This window comes from Corvus moneduloides, chromosome 10, assembly GCF_009650955.1.
Source record: "Corvus moneduloides isolate bCorMon1 chromosome 10, bCorMon1.pri, whole genome shotgun sequence".
Classification (NCBI taxonomy): Eukaryota; Metazoa; Chordata; class Aves; order Passeriformes; family Corvidae; genus Corvus; species Corvus moneduloides.
In genome coordinates, this window is record NC_045485.1 from 2,256,492 (window position 1) to 2,276,206 (window position 19,715).

General features: G+C 46.4%; 1 protein-coding gene across 14 annotated transcripts in view; it reads left to right on the forward strand.

The window, feature by feature from the left end:
* The window catches only part of FARP2 (FERM, ARH/RhoGEF and pleckstrin domain protein 2), a 75,180-nt gene that overhangs the window by 52,098 nt on the left and 3,367 nt on the right, over nt 1-19,715 (forward strand). For 4 of the 14 annotated variants that reach the window (XM_032119972.1, XM_032119974.1, XM_032119966.1 and 1 more), the window contains 13 exons: nt 734-912; nt 6,047-6,136; nt 7,331-7,464; nt 8,318-8,399; nt 10,201-10,438; nt 11,253-11,383; nt 12,175-12,243; nt 12,646-12,735; nt 13,113-13,133; nt 13,403-13,485; nt 15,596-15,714; nt 16,504-16,667; nt 19,264-19,371. In XM_032119972.1, coding sequence (XP_031975863.1) covers nt 734-912; nt 6,047-6,136; nt 7,331-7,464; nt 8,318-8,399; nt 10,201-10,438; nt 11,253-11,383; nt 12,175-12,243; nt 12,646-12,735; nt 13,113-13,133; nt 13,403-13,485; nt 15,596-15,714; nt 16,504-16,667; nt 19,264-19,371 — 1,508 coding nt within the window. The other 10 variants (XM_032119968.1, XM_032119970.1, XM_032119976.1 and 7 more) reach the window with 9 other exon arrangements.

The following is a 19,715-nucleotide window of genomic DNA, read 5'->3' on the forward strand; positions in this document are numbered from 1 at the left end:
AATAACAATAATAATAATAATAATAATAATAATTTTTTAACAAAGACATTTAATAATCTAAAGCAAAGTGGTGCCTGTTGCTTCTAACAGGTTTAGCTGTGGCTTGTGTCCATCCAGTTAATACTCAGTGCTGCAAAATGGTTTTCCTTGAGATTACTCTGCTTGCATATTTAGAAAAGCCAGGAATTAAATTTTTTCCATGCTCCCTCTTTGTATAGCAATAGGCTTTCCTTTCCCTTTGGACCAGTTTTGGAGATACATTCAGAAACCAGGGTATTTCTAACATACTTTGTCTCCTGGAGTGGCAAGTCATGGAATAATGTGTCCTAGCTTTTCCCTGTGTTGAAAAGTAACTCTTATATTGAAAAGCAAAAATTAAAAGCTGTATTCTTGTCCCTGCAGTATAACCCTGTGTTGTGAACTGTGCTGCTACTCAGCAGCAATTTTTCCTTGACAATAAGCAGTTTATCCTTCCCTCAGCTGTGGTTGTGGCAGTGTCTGTCCTTACTGCACTGCCATCCAACCTCTGGGATGCAGGGAACACTCCCTTTACTTTGAGATACACGCTGAAGTCTTTGGATTTGTATGCCTTTTTGCTCTTTTACCTTTTTTAAAATAATATGAGATTGCAATTCTGGTTTGCTGTAACAGTGGATAATCACCTTATTTTCACTATCTTTGAAATAATTTTCTCTCCTTTTCCACTCCATTTCCTTGTTGTCTTCCCATCCAGGCCTCCCCGTGGACCATCCCCAGCTCTCCTCCCTTGTGCTGAAGAGTCCCCTAGGCTTGACCCCAGCGTTTCAGGTGAACTTGAATGCAGTCACTCAGGGCTCATCCCCTCTGCTGAGCCCTGTCCTCAGCGATGCTGGCGGGGCCAGGATAGAAGAGGATGACGAAATGAAAAGGAAGGTAAGGTCATGATGTAGCTGGGGAATGATGGTGCCATGTGGGAGCTGTGCTGGGCACTGAAGGTGCCAGGTGAGGAGCTCTGCTTGCTGGGTGCTGAATGCTGATTGTGTTTTATTCTGTGGTGGCTGTGGTAAAACTGCAGTGCTGAAGGCTGGTTGGGATGTGTTGCGCTGTTGTGGCAGGAGTTCCCGGTGCCCTCCTGGCATTTCTTGTGTCTTCTTGGCATGGCCATTGGGACCACCTACCCCTGTTTTAGCAGGAGCAGTGTGTCAGGGAACTGTGTTCAAAATCCACTTTTTGTACCCCAGAATGGAAACGAGTTCAGGTTGGACATTAGGGAAAGGCTCTTCACCCCGAGGCTGATCCCTGGAACAGGTTCCCTAGGGAAGTGATCACAACACCAAGCCTAACAAAGATCAAGGAACATCTGGATGATGCCCCTGGTCATATGGTTTATTTTCAGGTGGATCTGCAAGGAATGAGGGGCTGGACACAATGATCCTCAGAGATCCTTATTTGTTAATATATAAGCTGTGTGTTTCCTGGGTTCCTTCCTTCCCGTGCAGTCTCATGACGGTCTCATTGGTCCATCTCACCATACATTGTTCCTCCAGGTCATGCTTTCTGACCATAACAGGACCTTTGGAGGGGTCCTGAGGTGTTCCTCTTGAACTGTGGAGGACCTGAGCTCAGTGTGAATTCTCTCACACCCATTTCATCATGGGCTTGGTCAGCAGAGCTGGCTGTGTTGTTGAAGTTGTCCTTTCCGTGGCTGACCCTTCTGTCCAGAGAGAGGTGCACAGTGCTCTGGCCTTGCAGAAGCTTGAGTCTCACTTTCTGGAAAGAGGGGCACAAAAATGCCCCTGACTTCTGCAGGTGCAGTGAGTCTCAAACCAGGAACAGCTTTGGGTCTTCAAGATGTGCTTACATCTAGGTATTGCTCTGTGCCTGGAATGCTTTCTGCCTGCCTACCAGTGAGCACTGGTTGCTTTAACCAGGGACTCCCCCACATGATGTGGGGTTTTCCTCATCCCCATGTAGGGCTCAGGATTTGCTGCATTTCTTCCAGTAGGATAGAGAAGTCTACCTAACAGTAGTGTTTTTCTGGAAGACTCTCTGCTCTCCTTGCCTTGCTTGCAGAGAGGTTTGTTGACTCTGGTGCTTGAGAAGGATCCAGGACCTTCCATTACAGTGCAAGGAAGGCTCCACTGTCCAAACTCAGTTCCATATGGAGTCAGTGGCCACACTGGGATCTACAGTTTTCCATACATCCACACAGAGGAAGAAACCACTTTCTGTGGTCTTTGCTTCTGCTCTTCTACTTACCCCATCCAGTGTTCTGGTTGTCTTACCTCTGTCAGGATCAGGATCCTCAGGCAAGAAGGTCACAGGCCCCTGCTCTTTGGTGTCTTTACCGTGTTCTTGGGCACCTCCAGGCACTTCTGTGATGCTGTTGAGAAACACCCATGGTGTGGACGTGGTGTAAGTGCCTGCCAGAGAGAGAGAGGAAGGTCTAACCAGTAACTGGGAGCTGAGCTGCAGACAACCCGCCCAGCTGGCAGCTTCCCTGTCTCATTTAGACTTTTTGAGGTGGAGTTTATAGCTTTGGCTGATCTATTAGTTTCCATAGTTATTTTAAAAATAACTCCTCTCATTTATCCTTATAGCTTGGAAATAATGAGCAGAGTCTGTGTTAGCTGACTTAAACATGAAGCCCAACCCTTTCTGCCGCATTCTGCAAGGTCTGGTGTTTTGGCAGCTTGTGCTCTCCTTCAGGCTGAAACTAATTTATAAAAGTGGGACTCCTTAGAAGGGAACTTCTTTTTATTGTATTGATCTTAAGCTTGATCAGCTCCTGAGCATTCCAAGGCTTAGATGTCTATTCAGAGACATTGTTTTAAGTGAAACAGACCCAGGAGGAAACCAGTGTTAAATTGGTTCAATTTCACAGGAGCTTTACAGCTTTATTGTACAAGAAAAATGTAATCTTGCAATATCTCTCTGACTAGAGGTCTGATTTGAAGGTGATACTGCTGTAGTTCTACCTGGTTAATCAGGGCATGTTCTGCAAACTCTCCAGCCCTCACAATGTGTGCTTTCTGCTCTGTGCTGCCGTGGTGCTGCTGGTCCTATACTGAAACCTTGAGAAAGATGAGGTTTTTTTCTTTCTTTTTAAATCACTGTGCTTTTCTTTCATCTTACTGGTAGATTTCTCCCTGTTCCTTTTCTAATGGAGGTTGGTTGTGGCAACCCACTTAAGAAAGGGCATCGAAGCTAGGCTTTTTGGGGGAGGTCCCCCATTCAGAGTTATTTTTAACACTTCTGAAGCCTGGTGTTTGAAGTGAAAAGTTAAAACATTTTGGCCATTACAAAAATAATGTAGAGTGGAGCTCTTCACTCCCCACAACCTGGGGGTTGCTGCATCTGGTGAGTGTTGAAGGTTTCCAGGTGGGATTGTGTGTACATGATATGGTGAAACACCAGTTTTTCCAAGTGGGAATATTTGCCTTGATGCCTGCTGTGGTTGTAAAAACATTTTCTTTGAACTCTAGAAGGAGACTGCCACCTCAGAGAGTTCTTGTGTTTGGTTTTTTGAGGCATGAGCTGATTTTCTTTCCCCTTGCAGAGCCTGAGCAGTAAAGAAGGTTTTTGGCAGGGCCTCTGCCAAAAAAAAACCAACCTTCCACTCCTCTGGTGCAGGGTCTGCCCAGCAGCTGCTGCCAGCACTCAGCACAAGGGATGCACTTAGGAGTGGTGCAAGGCTGGAAAAAAAGCAAGTTAAGGGCACTAAATTCCACCAGGGAGCAATTTGGAAAGAGCAAGAACTTCTGAGAATAAACAGAAAGGGCTGATGTGTTGGGGAGGGAGAAAGGAAGAGAAGATACCTGGGAAAAGAAAAGCATCTCTTGTGCCCTGGGTTAGCACACAGTCAGCTGGAGAATGAAACAAAAACCTGCAGAAATGCTCAGAGGTGGTGAAAAACGTGATCCATGCAGGCTATGAGAAGTGACAAGTTATGACCATGGTGTGGTTTTAGTTTTTAAAAAGTTCCCCCTATTTTAGTTTTTAAAAATATCCCCCTATCCTACCTGCCCATGTAAAAGTCATGCTCCCACGTTTTCATGCACCTTCATGCTCTGTAAGATTTCAAAGAAGTACAGTAGGATCCTGTACATAATCCAGGAGGGGATCTACCCAGAGCTGTGTAAAAACATCCCTGATAGCAGAAATTCTCCTGTCATGTAAGGAACTGCTGAGGCTGGTAAGTGAGATGGTGAAACTGTGTCACCTCAGGCTCCAGGGAGGGCAGAAAAATGATGGCTGTTTCCTTTGGGAAGAGGCTGTTTGAGAAGGGGTTCAGCAACATATGAGACTGCAGTCAGGTAAATAGCCCAAGGGAAAAAGCCAAGATTAGGTAGGACTTTGCCTGACACTGTGTACCTGAGACAGGTATGCTGAAGTTAAGAGGATGGCTATGGGGTGAGTAGAAGTATACCCTCTGGTCCCTCCAGGGAGGGGGCTGATGTGTGGAACTACAATAACTAGCATAAAATAACCTGAGAAGAGACTAGACAGTGTTTCAGAATTAATTATTTGAGGATACACACCTCCAGGGATTCTCTGTGGGCTCAACAGAGAGGTTACTGAGCAACCAGGAGAATCTCCTCTGTGGGCAACATTGAGCTGGAGGATTTGGGAAACACTCAGTAGCTGTGCTGACAGCACTGGAGGCATCTCAAAGTGACTCTATAAAGAGAATTTTTAATTAACTCAGAACATACAAGGAAACAGAAGAAAGAATTTTCAAAGCATTGTATCCCTCAGGAGGGGTAGAAATGGAGGAGACCAAATTTTGATGTAACTCAGTGGCATTTGGCAGAGAACTACAGCACAGCATAGTGAGCTAAGGAGACAGAGCAGTCCTTTACCTTGAAGAGTGACTAGTTCCTTAATATTTCATTATTTTTAGTCATCTATGTTTTCAGGCTGATTTTGTGTTGTTGCAGCTGCAGAACATCTCTTACCACCATTTCATTCCTTTGTTCTTCCATATCCATTCTGTCTTCTCTTCAAATAGCAGCCCAGAGCAATCATGCAGCCACCAACTGCTGCAGTTTAGTTTTCTGTTTTTCTTAGCTCATTAATAGGGTCTTCAAAGGAGTAAAAGCTTGAATAAAAGCTGGAAGTGGAAATAAATAGTTTTGGAAAAGGACTGTTTGCAAATCTGTTGTGCTGTGTTTGGTTGGAGAAGCGTTTAAAATCTAGGCATCTTGGAATACGTGTTTCCATATTTTTGTAAAGTGTTTCCTTGATTTGAGATGGAAGTTCATGTAATGGAAGTGTCCAAGGCCAGGTGGGACAGGTCTTGGAGCACCCTGGGCTAGTGGAAGGTGTCCCTGCCCTTAGTGGGAAGGGGGTTGGAATGAGATAAGCTTTAAGGTCCCTTCTAACCTAAACCATCTGTGGTTCTATGATAACTGACATTATTTTTTAATACCCTTGCAATACAAAGAATGTTTTGTAGTAACGTCAGTATTTGGGAATGTGATACTTGTTGGAACCCTGGGTTTAGAGAATTTAGATTTCTGAGATATAATAATATATATATGTAACAATATGGAGGATTTTGGAAGTGGATTTGTTCTTCATCTTTTCTCCTTCTTCTTCACAAATGTGGCTGTTCTGGTATTGGGTCAAAAAACCTGCACTGCAGGTCATGAATAGATAGTTACTGGGTTATAAATAAAAACACATTACTTAGCATTGCATGATTGGTTGATTTGGACCTTTAAATGGCCTTGCAAGGTAGAACTCGGAGCCATTTTCCACCTTGTTAACTTGGAGGCACGCTCTGTGCAGCTGTGCCATGGATAAGGAAATAATAAACATCAATGAGAAGGAAAGCCTGGCGCCTGCTGCGTTTCAATCCGAACTCTGAGGAAAAGAACGCGCGATTCAGAGACGAAACGACAGCAGAGAAAATGACCAGTACTGAACAGAGAGATGTCCTGTTAGTAATGATCTGCTCCATTTGCACACAGCAAGGGCAAGTGGATGTAAGGTTTGAGCTGATGGCCAGTAGTAAACAGAGGTTTGTATTTCAGTACTGACCGGTGGCTGTGTGTCCTTTCAGCGCTACCCCACCGACAAGGCGTACTTCATAGCCAAGGAGATCCTTGCCACAGAACGCACCTATTTAAAGGACCTGGAGGTTATTACAGTGGTAAGTGGGCTTGATTTTATTTGTTTTCCCTTTTTTTAAACAGATTGGTGATTGTTAGGTTGGAAAAGCTTGGAATTTCTTCCTGTGATGTAGAGTAATCCATGAGCCAAGTTGCTGTCCCCTTCCTTGTTCCGTAGCTCCTTCTGTGGGAGAGCAGATGCCTTCTCTGGGCTTCCATCGTTTGCTCCAGCAGCTACATCCTGTGCCATCCTGATGACTTAGGCAAACTTTTGGTCTGAAAACCATGAACAGGGACAGCCTCAAAATGTTTTGAGTTTAGTTTCAGTGATAGCTGCCAGCTCTGCTTATAACCTAGCCATCTTCTCCATGGTTTTCCTTGGGAAGAGTTTAACAGCCTTGTGCCTTTGAATCTGAGAGCAGATGACAGTTGCAAAGGGCATCAAACCCATGGGGATTTGAAGAGTATTTTCTTGTTTTGTTGCTTCTGTTTCCTCCTCCTTTCACCCAGAACAGACAGGTGAGTCCCGGTTTGGAGGGCAGCATGAACTTCCAGCTGTGTTTCTAAAAGAGCTTTTTTGCTAATGAACTCCGTGTATGAGCACTGGGACTGTTGCCTTTCTGTAAGCTGTTGTTTTAATTCCATCAAAAAAAGTCCCTTAACTCTGCGTGGCCTCAGTGGAGGTGTTCTCTGCAAGCTCATTGAGCACCATCTCACTCCAATTCCTCCTACAGGCTTCCCAGCACTTCTCCTAAAAGAAGGGGGAATACCTGGTACCTCAGAGGATTTTTGTAATATCCCCATCCCTGCCAGGAAGCGGGGACCTGGAAGAGATAAAGTGTGGAATGTGACCTGCAACGAGATGTCTTCAGCTGAGTAACAGGGCTCCAGGTGTATGACAGCAGTTGTATGTGCGTGGAAGTGGCAGCAGCTGGGGCAGCCACTGGGTAACTGACTGTCACTCAGCTGTCCCCAACCATCCCATCATTGCATTCAGAAACAAGCTTGTGCCCAGAGCCAGCCATGTGCCTCATCTTCCTAATATTTGGCAAGGAAAAAAAACCCCATCTTTTCATTTTTCACAAATTACGTCTTCCCTAAATATTTCGTCTTCCTTCCTGCTGTTTCCCTGTGCATACCTTCTCCTACCCCATCACTGCAGGAGCAGGAATTTTCATACTAACAATGAATTTCTGAAGCAGGGAGATTGATGAGAATTTCTGGTTTTCTGGCAGTGGTTCCGCAGTGCTGTGATCAAGGAGAATGCCATGCCAGAGGGCCTGATGACACTGCTCTTCTCCAACATTGACCCCATCTATGAATTCCATCGAGGCTTTCTGAAGGAGATTGAACAAAGGCTCTCACTCTGGTAAGCGAGGGGAGGGACCTTTTTCTATATCCTCATGTCAAAACCAGACTACAACTGGTATTTCCACATCAAGAGAAGCAAGGAGAAATCTTTTACGAAATAAAAGTTATTTAAAAAGTGCCAACTACCTTGCACAAAGCCCATTTTTCAAGCTTTGCCTTGTATATAATATCCTGTAGTTGTATGACTTGTGCACCAGGCCGAGGGTTTTGTAATCACAGAATCATTTAGGTTGGAAAACACCCTTAAGGTTGTCAAGTCCAATTGTTCATACAACCTGATAGTGTCTCTCAAGCCTTAGAAAAAAGAAAGAACACAAGATCAAAAAGACAGTGTGTGTGTTTTTTCCACACCTTCCAGTTAATGAATCTCTAGGTGAAAATCTAGGAAACATCTTTGTGATTAAGGTGGGAGTTTGGTTCTTGCAATGCAGTTTATTTCACAGATCATGTTTTTAGTCTTTTAACCTTTGTATTATTTTCTCCTGACCTGACATGTTATATATTACAGTATAACTACCTTTCAAAAGGAGGTGGTCAATTTAAACAAAGTATCGGGTAGGGTCGTGTCATGACATTTATTTGGAGGTCTGAAACATAAAACTCTTGAATAGAATTTCACACAAATTCCTTTCTAGTCCTTTCTCAGTTTTCTAAGCATGGCTTTGTGTTTGCTGTTTTGTGCAGCATCCATATTTAATATACCAAGTTTTCAATCTGAACAGTGAAATAGGAACGTCAAGTGGCTAAAGATTATGTCTTGAATTACAGGGGAAGATGGAGGGGGAAAACAGAAATGTCTTGATCCCCCATATGCATGTTGCCTTCTTCTTTCCTCCTTGTGTGTGTTCCAGGGAAGGCAGAACCAATGCCCACGTGAAAGGGGATTACCAGCGCATCGGAGATGTCATGCTCAGGAACATGCGCACTCTGAAGGTAGATACAGGATTAAAGACCTGGAATTCTGGGATTACTGAGGTTTTGTTTTGTTTTGTTTTGTCAAGGATCAGAGCTCAGGGTTAGTATTTCCATTAATCACAGAATCCCAGGATGGTTTGGGTTGGAAGGGACCTTAGAGCCCATCTCATCCCACTCCCTGCCATGGGCAGGGACACCTTCCACTAGCCCAGGCTGCTCCAAGCCCCATTCAACCTGGCCTTGGACACTTCCAGGGATCCAGGAGCAGCCCCAGCTTCTCTGGGCACCCTGTGCCAGGGCCTCCCCACCTGTTATGGTCTGGTTCTTAAAATTGTTAGAAATGCCTCTGCCTGAATTGAGGTGCAAACGAGACCATATGCCAAAGTCAGTAGTATGGGCTTTATTTAATAGTAAATATGAGAGAGAGAAGAGAAAGAAATAGAAAAGAGGTGAGGGGACAGAAGGAGAGTGACAGAGACAGATTAAAGAAAATATCACCACTCCATGGATCCCACCAGCATCCTGATGATCCTCTCCAGCTGGTCTTCTTGGTGGTGGGAAACATAGACCCCAAAAAGCGTAGAATCCAATGGATTCATGTATGCTCAGGCCAGATGGTACCTCCCTGGGAGGGGGGACAGTTTGACACTGTCTCTTGCAGCAGACTGAATCACTTTGCATCACGTGCAGTCCCTGTGATGCAAGGCCACGGGAATAAGTTTTGGGAGCACTCTGAGGGGTCTTTGATGAGTTATGACACCCCCTCAGCTGCCTCCCCCGTGACTGTCCCATGGATGTGGCCTTCCTTGGGGGGATGTGGTTTAACAACTGCTCCAGTTTGTGTTCACTGCCTCTGACCAGTGGGTTTGCCATGCACCCAGAACTCTCCTCCTCTCGCCTTCGTTGCGGGGGTCTGTGCAAACCTGGCCTCTTGGGCTGTGGCCTCCCCCACCCCAAACCCAGCCAGGGATGATTTTCTGCTGGGTTTGGCTCTCTTGTGGATGCCTTCCTTTCCCTCAGCCTTGTTTATTTCTCCCTAGACCTGAGATGATGAACAACAGTGTTCCCTTTATCTTATCAAGGCATCTTAACTCACAGTCCAAAGTTCCAGTCAGGCATCTTCGGGGGGGGGGGCTGGGCTTCTGAGCTTTTAGCTGCTTTATACAGTTTTGCCATAACAGGCAGAAGCTTCATAATAATGTTTAAGCCATGCACTATAAGATTCCAGTATCTCACACCACCCTCACAGGGAAGAATTTCTTTCCAATATCCCATCTAAACCCATTCTGTTTTAGTCAATCTTGAGGTAACTTGCAGACAATTATTGTTGAGAAACAATTTAAAAATAAAACAGAGTAAAATAATTGCAGGAAGGCTTTGAATGACTGTTGCTTATTTGGCCACCTACATTTACCTTGAGGAAAGGTGTTTGTTGATTATTCAGCAGAAAACAAAAATTATTGATTTAGCTCCCCTATTGAGACCTTGATTCATAAGGTTATTTAATTTAAAAACATACATATTTTTCAAAAGCAGAATAGTTTCTTCTGAAATGAAGTCAACTTTATGTGGAGCACAGTGCCTTTGTGGGACAGTTACATTAGTGCTGTAGTAGTGGAGTAATTTAATTAAAACCAGTGGCTTGAATGGGAGCGCAGGAGTGTGGGACTGCCGTTTCCACTACCAGCATTTGGTGCTCCCAGCAGGCACAATGCCATACAGACCCCTGTTTTAACCTTGACTGGGAGCTGCCTGCCTTCTTTAGTTATGAGAGACTTGTTTTCCTTTGATCCAAGTAACTTTTTGTCCAATTCCATAGGAGTTCACCAGTTACCTGCAGAAGCACGACGAGGTCCTGACGGAACTGGAGAAAGCAACCAAACGCCTCAAGAAGCTGGAGATGGTTTATAAGGAGTTTGAGCTGCAAAAGGTTTGCTACCTGCCCCTCAACACCTTCCTGCTCAAACCCATCCAGAGACTGATGCACTACAAGCTGATCCTGGGGAGGCTGTGCAAGCACTACACAGCAGAGCACCGGGACTTCACCGACTGCCGGAGTGAGTGAGCACCCAGCCATGTCCTGCTGGCAGCACCCCTTCCCACAGACTTCCAAAATCCTGCCCTGGGAAGACAAGAATTATAGGCTCATAGAATCTCAGAATGTTTGGGTTGAAAGGGGACCTTAAAACTCATCTCATTCCCCTTCCACCATGGACAGGGATACCCTTTTACTAGACCAGGGTGCTCAGAGCCCCGTCCAACCTCGCCTTGAGCACTTATGTTCACTTATGCCCACAAATTTCACGTAAGTGCTTCTTTCTCCTGGCATTCCAGAAATTGGTTTTCTCATGATGGATCCCAATGTTTCAGCCAAAGCTGGAAAACTAGTCCTTTTCTTGTCTCCTGTTTTAGCAGGGGACAAAAATAGTGGTTTTTTTAATGAACTTGTTGTCATTTAGATGTAAAAATATGACCGAAAAGTGCTTGTTTTGTAGCATCAAAAGCATGTGTAGTAAATTCCATTCATGACAAAGTAATCTTTGGCAGAAATTGTTGGATTTGATTTTTTTCATTTACTTTCAGCTACATGGTAAATACTTTTTTTTTAAGCAAGATCTGAGATACACAATGATCTCCAGAAGCACAGGAAATGCTGTGAAGTCACTTGCTGTCTCTATTTACCCTCCTCTAAAATACACTTAAAGTTGGCAGCTGGACTGGGTAATCATTGTAGGTCCCTTCTGACTGAACTATTCTGTTCGAAAATTGGCTATAAATTTCGGATCTAAAGTTCAGATTCAATTTTCCAGGGGTGAAATGGGTGGCCTGGGTTGCTCTGCTCTGGTCCCATTGGTGCTGTTCTCCACACAGATGCGTTGAAGGAAGTCACAGAAATGACCTCACAGCTGCAGCACAGCCTCATCCGCCTGGAAAACTTCCAGAAGCTTACAGAGCTGCAGCACGACCTGATTGGGATAGACAATCTCACAGCACCTGGCAGGGTAAGTGCCTCTGCTTAGTTTTGAGAGCTTTTATTGGTTTTATTTCCAAGGAAGTGCCTTTGAAGCGTGGATTTGCCATTGCTGCCCCCCATGTCACCAGGACAACTCTAAAGGCTTCATGTAACTGTCTCTTAGAGAATGCCATGGATGATGGGATCATCACCTTGGTGATATTCAGAGGGATAGATCAGAAATGCATCTGCTTAAACTGTGGCTGCAGTTTCATGTTTCCAGTACAGACACTGGGCATACTGGGGTATGGTGCTGTGTGTGTGAGTGGGAACTGGTGTGCCGTACTGGAAATCCACTCCCAGCTCCGCTTGTGTCTGCCTGGTGCAGCCTCAGAGAATGGAGGGACGGCAAGAGCCACTGCACTGGGCTAAGCTGGTGTGGGGGCCTCTATATTACAGGAGTTTGTGCAGTTCCTGCCTGGATTTTTGTGTCTTTGTTTTTGATAGATGTTCTGGGCATAAATGCAGGAGCATCGCATGTGCTTTGGGGATGCTATGGCAGTCACTGCAGTGGGATGTAAGTGTGAGAGGTGAACTGCTGGTGTCCAACAGGAATTCTGCTCTTTTTCCTTCTCTTCCTTCACTGATTTAAATGCTGGCTGCAGCAAGGAGCTGATTCACATCATAAAAAAGGAAGGAAAAGTGTCATCGGGCCTCTAAGAAATCTGTTAGTGATCATTGCTGGGCACCAATCAACATCTGTGTACTCTGGGATGAAAATAAAATTCCCTTGAGTCAGGAAAGATCAAACATTGTCTGAGTTTTTGTTTCCCACTGCAGGAGTTTATCCGGGAAGGTTGCTTGTACAAGCTCACTAAGAAGGGCTTACAGCAGCGGATGTTCTTTCTGGTGGGTGTTGCTTCTGACTTTTATAAACCCAAAGTCTTCAAGATGAAGTTGTTGGGGAAGTGTGTTTTCATGTGCTTGTGTTGAAAATCAGCACCTGAGACTGAAAACTCACTCCAAGCAATGTTTTAAGAGGGCATGACTGTGACACTACTTTCTGGTCAACTTGGTTCCTTAATGGCACAGAGTTTTAATAGAATTAAAAAATTTAATTTCCTCTCTTATGGGTAAACAAAAGAGAGATTTTAAGGGTAGTTGGCCAAACTGACTGAGACAAACAGAGAAATGGCATTTTTCATGCATTACAGTGGCCTTTAAACAACAGATTTGTAAGGAGATGTCAAAAAATCCTTGGCCCTGCCTGCTGCTTTCAGAACATTGATTGTTCTCTTCCTGCCTTTCCAGTTCTCAGATATGTTACTGTACACAAGCAAAGGGGTCACAGGGACAAATCAGTTCAAAATCCACGGACATCTCTCTCTGCATGGCATGTTGGTAAGTGGTTCCATGTTGCATCATAGGGTTAAGGACATGGCTTTGCCTAAGGCAGGTTGAGGAATTCCTTCAGGGCACAAGGACCAAAGCCACAAACTGCTCCGAGGCCGATCTCAGCAGCAATTGGACCTTGATGTGTGTCAAGCAGAGCTTTCTTTATCTGCAGGCGATGAGTCTGTTCCTTCCACATTAGCAAAACAGCTGGAGCACACCCTCTTGTCCATTCATTTTCACACTGCTGTGAGAGGCTGATCTGGAAATAGGCATTTATTTATCCTGGTGTCTTGTCCCCCTGCACACACCTTGGCTTATAACCAATCCTCCTGCCTCCCCACACCTTTTCTAACGGGATTGTTCTTTCTGTCTTTGATTTGCAGCTGATAGTGCTCGACCCTCCGGTGAGTAATGAGCCAGATCTGCTCCAACCCCTTCCTTTCCTTGCCCTGTTGGAAGTGGTGTTGTGCTCCTGCAGTAGAAACACACCATAGATTTTCATAGAGAGCCAAAATAGACTTGGAAGTAGGTGGTATTCTTCAAAGAGTTGCTCTTCTGCACTTCTGCAGCCGGGTTGGAATCCTGTTTGTCTCCAGTCCCAGCCAGCACAGGACAGTTTTAGTGTTTATTGGTGACTGAGCACTGATGAGAAAAATCTTTTCTTTTCCTGCAGGTGGAGGAGAGTGAGAATGAATGGTCTGTGCCACACTGCTTCACTATCTATTCTGCACAGAAAACCATCGTGGTGGCAGCCAGGTAATCCTAGTTTTCCTCAGATGCCTGTGGCTTTGATGGATTCCTTCTCCAGAAAGTTACTGCTCAAGTGGTGCAGAGCCAGAGGGGTGTTTCATGCATCCTCTGGACTTCAAAACAAGCCCAGGACTCCTCACAACTCCTTTTTCAGTGCTGGATTTTGGGAAGGAGTACTTTATCCTGGGCTGATCCCCCAGCGTGGGCAGCAGGAAAGGGGTTGGGATTCTGCCCCTCTGCCCCCTCAGGTGAGACCCCACCTGCAGAGCTGCCCCAGCCCTGGGGCCCAGCACAGGGAGGACGTGGAGCTGCTGGAGAGAGCCCAGAGGAGGCTCCAGGATGAGCAGAGGGATGGAGCAGCTCTGCTGGAAGGAAAGGCTGCGAGAGCTGGGATTGTTCAGGCTGGAGAGGAGAAGCTCTGGGGTGACCTCACTGTGGCCTTGCAGGGCCTGAAGGAGCCAACAAGGAAGCTGGAGAAGGACTTTGGACAGGGGCCTGGAGAGACAGAACAAGGGGAATGGCTTCCCAGTGCCACAGGGTTAGATGGGATATTGGGAAGGAATTCTTCCCTATGAGGGTGCTGAGGCCCTGGCACAGGGTGCCCAGAGAAGCTGTGGCTGCCCCTGGATCCCTGGCAGTGTCTGAGGCCAGGTTGGATGGGGCTTGGAGCACGCTGGTGTAGTGGGAGGTGTCCCTGCCCATGGCAGGGACTGGGATGAGATGGGCTTTAAGGTCCCTTCCCACCCAAACCATGCTGGGATTCTCTGTTTCTATCTGACCCAAAGCACAAACAGCAGCAATAAAGTTGCCAGTGTGTTTGTTTATTTGGGAGTTTCCAGTGTCATCCTTCAAACCACTTCAGGAGACAAAATCTAAACATAAAAATATTTTAGAGACTCAAAAGAATGAAAATTCAGAACCTGTGAATTGCTGTGAGGAGGGGAGAGTTCCTGCAGGATCTCATGGAGGAAGCTGGGGAGAGGAGAAATTAAAGGCTGACTTGGTAATAAAACCAATCTCTTTTCAGCCTAAATTATCCCTGTGCAGTGAGTTTGGTGCCTTTTTGTACTTAGGATGTCTCCTACACCTGGTCTCAGAAACAGCTGTAGGAGTTTGTGTCTTTCTCCAAGTCTGCTATAAAAAGGCAGCTGGAATCAGGAATGCCAACGATACAGGGTGGGAGCACTAAATCTCAGCCTTAAATCACAGGGTTTTTTACTGCTTGATGACCTGTTCTTGAAAAATAACCACTACAGTATATTTATCAATCAGGTGTGTAATGGCACATGAGCCAATATGTTTGGTATGCAGATGTATTTTTTTAATTCCAACCTAAGACCTGAAAACACAGGTTTTTTTAAGATCAGCTATTTCTCAGCAGCTGTGAGTCATAAGGTGCTTGAAAGATTTTTAAATTTGGAAAAATAAATACAAGTTTTACCTTCTCATGACTTAAAAATAGCTCAAAGGTTGCCTGTCAAAAAAGAAAAAAAAATTGCTGCTGGGCTTAGACCATGTGTGGAATTTTCAGTCTAAATTAAAAACTTTCAGAAAAAAGAGATGGTTACCAAAACAAGGAAATGTTGTGGCTGTGTCTAAAGCCAGACCTTCCACTGCTGCATCCCTGTGGACACTGATACACCTGGAAGGGCTGTGAAGGTCTCACTCTGTAGTGGATCCTGGGAGGGGTGAAGGAAGTCTCCTCTTCCTGCGCTCTGGGTTTTACTGGCTTGAGATGTCAGGTATGTCCCAGATGCCCTTTAAAAGATGGGCTGCGCTTCAGGCTGCCATTTATCCTTCCAAAAATCATGGCTCATATCCCCCATCTCCAGAGTTCCTCTCCTGACCCCCGCCAGCTGTCAGTTCATTTTATTTGCTGTAAAGTCCAAGTGTTTAATTGTTGGTTTAGTCTTGTTTCAAGGATTGAATATAGAGGTGGAGGCTGTATGACTTCAGTTTGCTTTCTGGAAAGCTCCTGCTTTGGAGGAATTCTAATTTTGTTTTTATTTATCTAATGGAAGGACGCTGTGCCTTGTTTTGGGCAGTGACCTGTGCCTTCAGCACACGGGCTCAGCTCTGGGCTGGTGGATCCTCATTCCCACTTCTTCCCTTGCAGTACCCGCCTGGAGATGAGCAAGTGGATGGAAGATCTCAATGTGGCAATTGAAATGGCCAAGAAATCTACTGAGAAATCCGAGATGCTTCTGGAAAACTCGGTGTGCAACCGCTCCAACAGTAAGTGCTGTTCCCTGCCTCCTTGGAAAGCAGCAGCAGTCCTGTCCTTTCTGCTTTTCCTTTTGTGAGTTTGATGACATAAAGGAAGTATTTTTATAAGTCATATGATAATGGAGAGTCAATTGGGCTTTGGTTTTAATCAAAAGAGACATGCTTGTCTTCCTAGACTGATGTTCAAGGTAGCTTTAAATGCAGCAGAGATGCTCCCATTACAGAGTTGTTAATTTTATAGCAACTTAAGTCCTTAAGTGTGTCCTTAAGTCACCTTTTACAGAGATTTTTCTCAATTTAACCACATGGTGAATTTTTTTGTCCAAAATGTGGTGTCTCTGAAGGTCAGCTTTTACAGCCCAGTATTCCTGTGCCTGTCTGGTGGTGTTATGGCTGTGCTGAAACATGGAGGATTTCGTCTTGGAGCCCTCTGTCCTGTTCCTTGACTCAAGATGAAGTGTGGTCATTTTTGTTCGTTTGACACAGCACTGACTCAAACCATTCTGTGATTTTATTCCAGTGGAAGGTGTCCCTGCCATGGCAGGGGGTTGGAACCCGATGAGCTTTAAGGTCTCTTCCAACCCAAACTATCCTTTGATCCTGTGAGTCAGCTGCCCCAGGCAGAACTGAATAATGAAACCCAGACTGAGGTCATAGGAGCTGTGTCACCAGTTCAGCTTGACGTACTTAAAACTGGACCGTGGCAAGAGAAAACAGCCTTTCTCAGGAACCCCAGCTCCTCTTGCTTTTTTGTATTGCACGGTTTTCTTAAACCACTACCCAATTCTCCTCCCCCAGGATCCTCTGATGAGGTCTCTGTAGAACAGGAGTCCGAAGATGACATTCACTCCTCTCGTAGCTCCTTGGACAGGCAGAGCCATCACCGTGCCAACACAACCATGCACGTGTGCTGGTACCGCAACACCAGCGTCTCCATGACCGACCACAGTGTGGCTGTCGAGGTACCGAGGGCGCAGCGCTCGCCTCGCTCTGTCCCCCTGCCTTGGCCTCCATCTGCCACTGCGCCTCGGCAGCGGTTCTGTGTCCAGGGACAGCGTGGGCCACCCAACACCACTGCATGCCTGTCCCCTCTGTGCTCGGCTGCGTGTCCCTACTCACACTCTGCTCTCCGTGCAGCATGGCTTTGCTTCGGCAGCAGGATCAAAGCAGGGAAAGTTTAAAGGCAACCCAGGATATCCTGGGGTTGAATTGCTCCTTTGGGTTTCATCCTGCTTGCTGGAGGACTGAGCATCCCCCTGTGCTGGGCACTGCTGATCCTGGGGTCAGTTCTGGGCCCCTCATGATAAGAAGGACGTTGAGGGGCTGGAGTGTATCCAGAGAATGACAGCGGAGCTGGGGGAGGGTTTGGAGCACCAGGAGCAGCTCGGGGAGCTCAGCCTGGAGAAAAGGAGGCTCAGGGGGGACCTTGTGGCTCTGCACAACTCCCTGACAGGAGGGGACAGTCAGGTGGGGGTCAGGCTCTGCTCCCAGGGAACAAGGGGTAGGACAAGAGGGAATGACCTCAAGCTACACCAGTTGAGGTTCAGGTTGGGAATCAGGAAGAATTTCTCCACAGAAAGAGTGGTTAAGCATTGGAACAGGCTGCCCAGGGCAGTGGTGGGGCCACTATCCCTGGAAATGTTCAAAGAATGTGTGGATGTGGCACTTCGGTATATTGTTCAGTGGGATTTGGTCAAAGGTTGGACTTGATGATCTTGGAGGTCTTTTCCAACCTTAATGGTTCTATGATTGTAAGTTCCCTATCCATGATATTTTCCTTTAGAGATTGACCATGCTGTACTGAGCTCTGGTTAGGTCCTGTACTGCACACAGAATTAAGAAGAGGGAATTCAGTTGGAATTCTCTGCCCTTCCCTCGTTGGCAGGACTGAGCAGTCAAGTGTCTTTTCATGGCAGCATCATTTGATGCTGAGCAGAGGTGTTTATTATGTGCCCACTGAGGTGTTCAAGGCCAGGTTGGGTGGGGGTCTGAGCAACCTGGGGTAGTGGAAGGTGTCCCTGCCCATGGCAGGGGGTGGAACCAGATGAGCTTTAAGGTCCCTTCCAACCCAAACCTTCTTGGGATTCTATGAGCCGCTGGTACCTGCGGTCTTGCTGTTACAGTGCAGGGCAGCACTGGTGGCACATTTGGCCACTGAATCCTGCAGATTTCGAGACAGATCAGCTCAGCACTCCTTACACTGCTTGCACCTACTCTATGGTTTTACTTTAGGCAGCAGTTTGGCAGGGTAGAACACCTTCCTGGAGGCTGGCATGCTTGGAAGACTTCCAGAAGTGGGAAGGACCCTAAATGACATGGAGAGATAAAGAAGGTCACTAACCTGACAAAAGCAATGGGGCAGGGGGCTGCAGCATGTGTCTGTGCCTGCCTATCCTGCTCTGCTCTTGAGGCACTTGTTTAACTGGAGTTAAAAGTTTGGGCACTGGAGCTGCTGCATTTTTCTGATGTAGAGACCGTGTGGATTAGCTTGGTAAGGGAAGTGCTATAGATGTGACCTGGGCTTGAGGTGCAGACATTGGACACTCGAGCTGGCTTCTGTTGTGGTTTCTGTTGGAAGGGACAGGCCTTTCCCTGCTGACACCTTGGGAAAGACACCATTTCACACTTCTGTGCATGGATAACAAGCCCACCCTGCTAGAGGTTCTGGGATTGAGCGTGTGAGTTCTTGCACTCCCTCTCACTCTGATCTGTTCCGTGTTCTAATGCCGTCATTTTTTTCACAATCCATTTTCCTTTGACAGCCACCTTTCTTGCATCACTCCTCTCACCTTAACATTCTCTTTTTCTCTTTCTCTCCCCCTTTCTGTGCTCAGTTTTCTGCTCTCTTGCTGTTTCTCCAGAGCTTCCTCCTCGCTATTTGCTGGGCCAGGCCCAACGGCCCAACACAATCACCCATGTTTGTTGGTACCGGAACCAGAGCCTATCCCTGTCTGATTACTTGTGCATGATCCAGGTAAAGATGCCTCTCACATTTTGTGCTGGTGGGGAGGAGCCATGGGATGCCCAGGAAAATGTCCTGCTTCCTAACTGCTCACGTGAGGATGCTCGTCCTCAGAGGCAGACTTGTACCATTGCCTTGTTAAGGCAGGATTTCCTCCTGTTTATGCCTCAAAAAATGGTACTCTCTGTAAATCTGCCGTGTATCCTGTCTTTTTATCAAATTACAAAATCCATGCACTGTCATTCCATGCCATAGGATTCCTTATCCCGCTGGCTGACTCCAAGGCAGTGGTGCTCCCCTCCCTGCAGCCCCCCTTCCACGCTGGCTTGGCTTTGTGTAGCTGCCACATGTTATCTCCCAGCTCTCCAGTCCTCTGTTTCCTCTCCTGCTTTATTTCCCTTCTCACACAGTGTGTTCCATGTGGGTTTTCTGCATGTGAGAAAGGGTGGCTGAAAGGGATGGACTCTGGGGGCTGTCTCCATACCTGGGAGGCCTTTGACACCAGGGAACAAGCGCAGGAGCAACGTTGAGCTGTTCACCTGCAGCAGGAGGGCAACCTGGGATTTCATGGGAATCCTCTTTTCCTTCTGTGCCAGAACCAGCTCTCTGGGTATTTGCTGAGGAAGTTCAAGAACAGCAATGGCTGGCAGAAACTGTGGGTGGTCTTCACCAACTTCTGCTTGTTCTTCTACAAGACACACCAGGTGGGCAGGTGTAGGTGAGGGGATGATGGTCGGGGTGTTGGGGGGACCTGGGGATCCTTGACTTTCAGCTCCAGGGGCAAATCGCTGCTGTTTGAAGGAGAGTAACAAGTGGAAGAGGAGGTAGTTCATAATGAAGCTGCTCTCTGAAAGGCTGTGGGCACTGCTTGTGGAACTTCATCAGGATTCCCAGTTCTGATGGTACTGACCTTCTGTGGGGGAGGGGGAAGCATCTCCTCATGCAGTGACTAAAGGATGTGAGGGATGCAGCAGCCTCTGGGCCTCCATTGCCAGCTTCTCTCCCTGCTGGGCTTCAGCTCAGCCTGACGGGCTCCAGGGATTTTTCT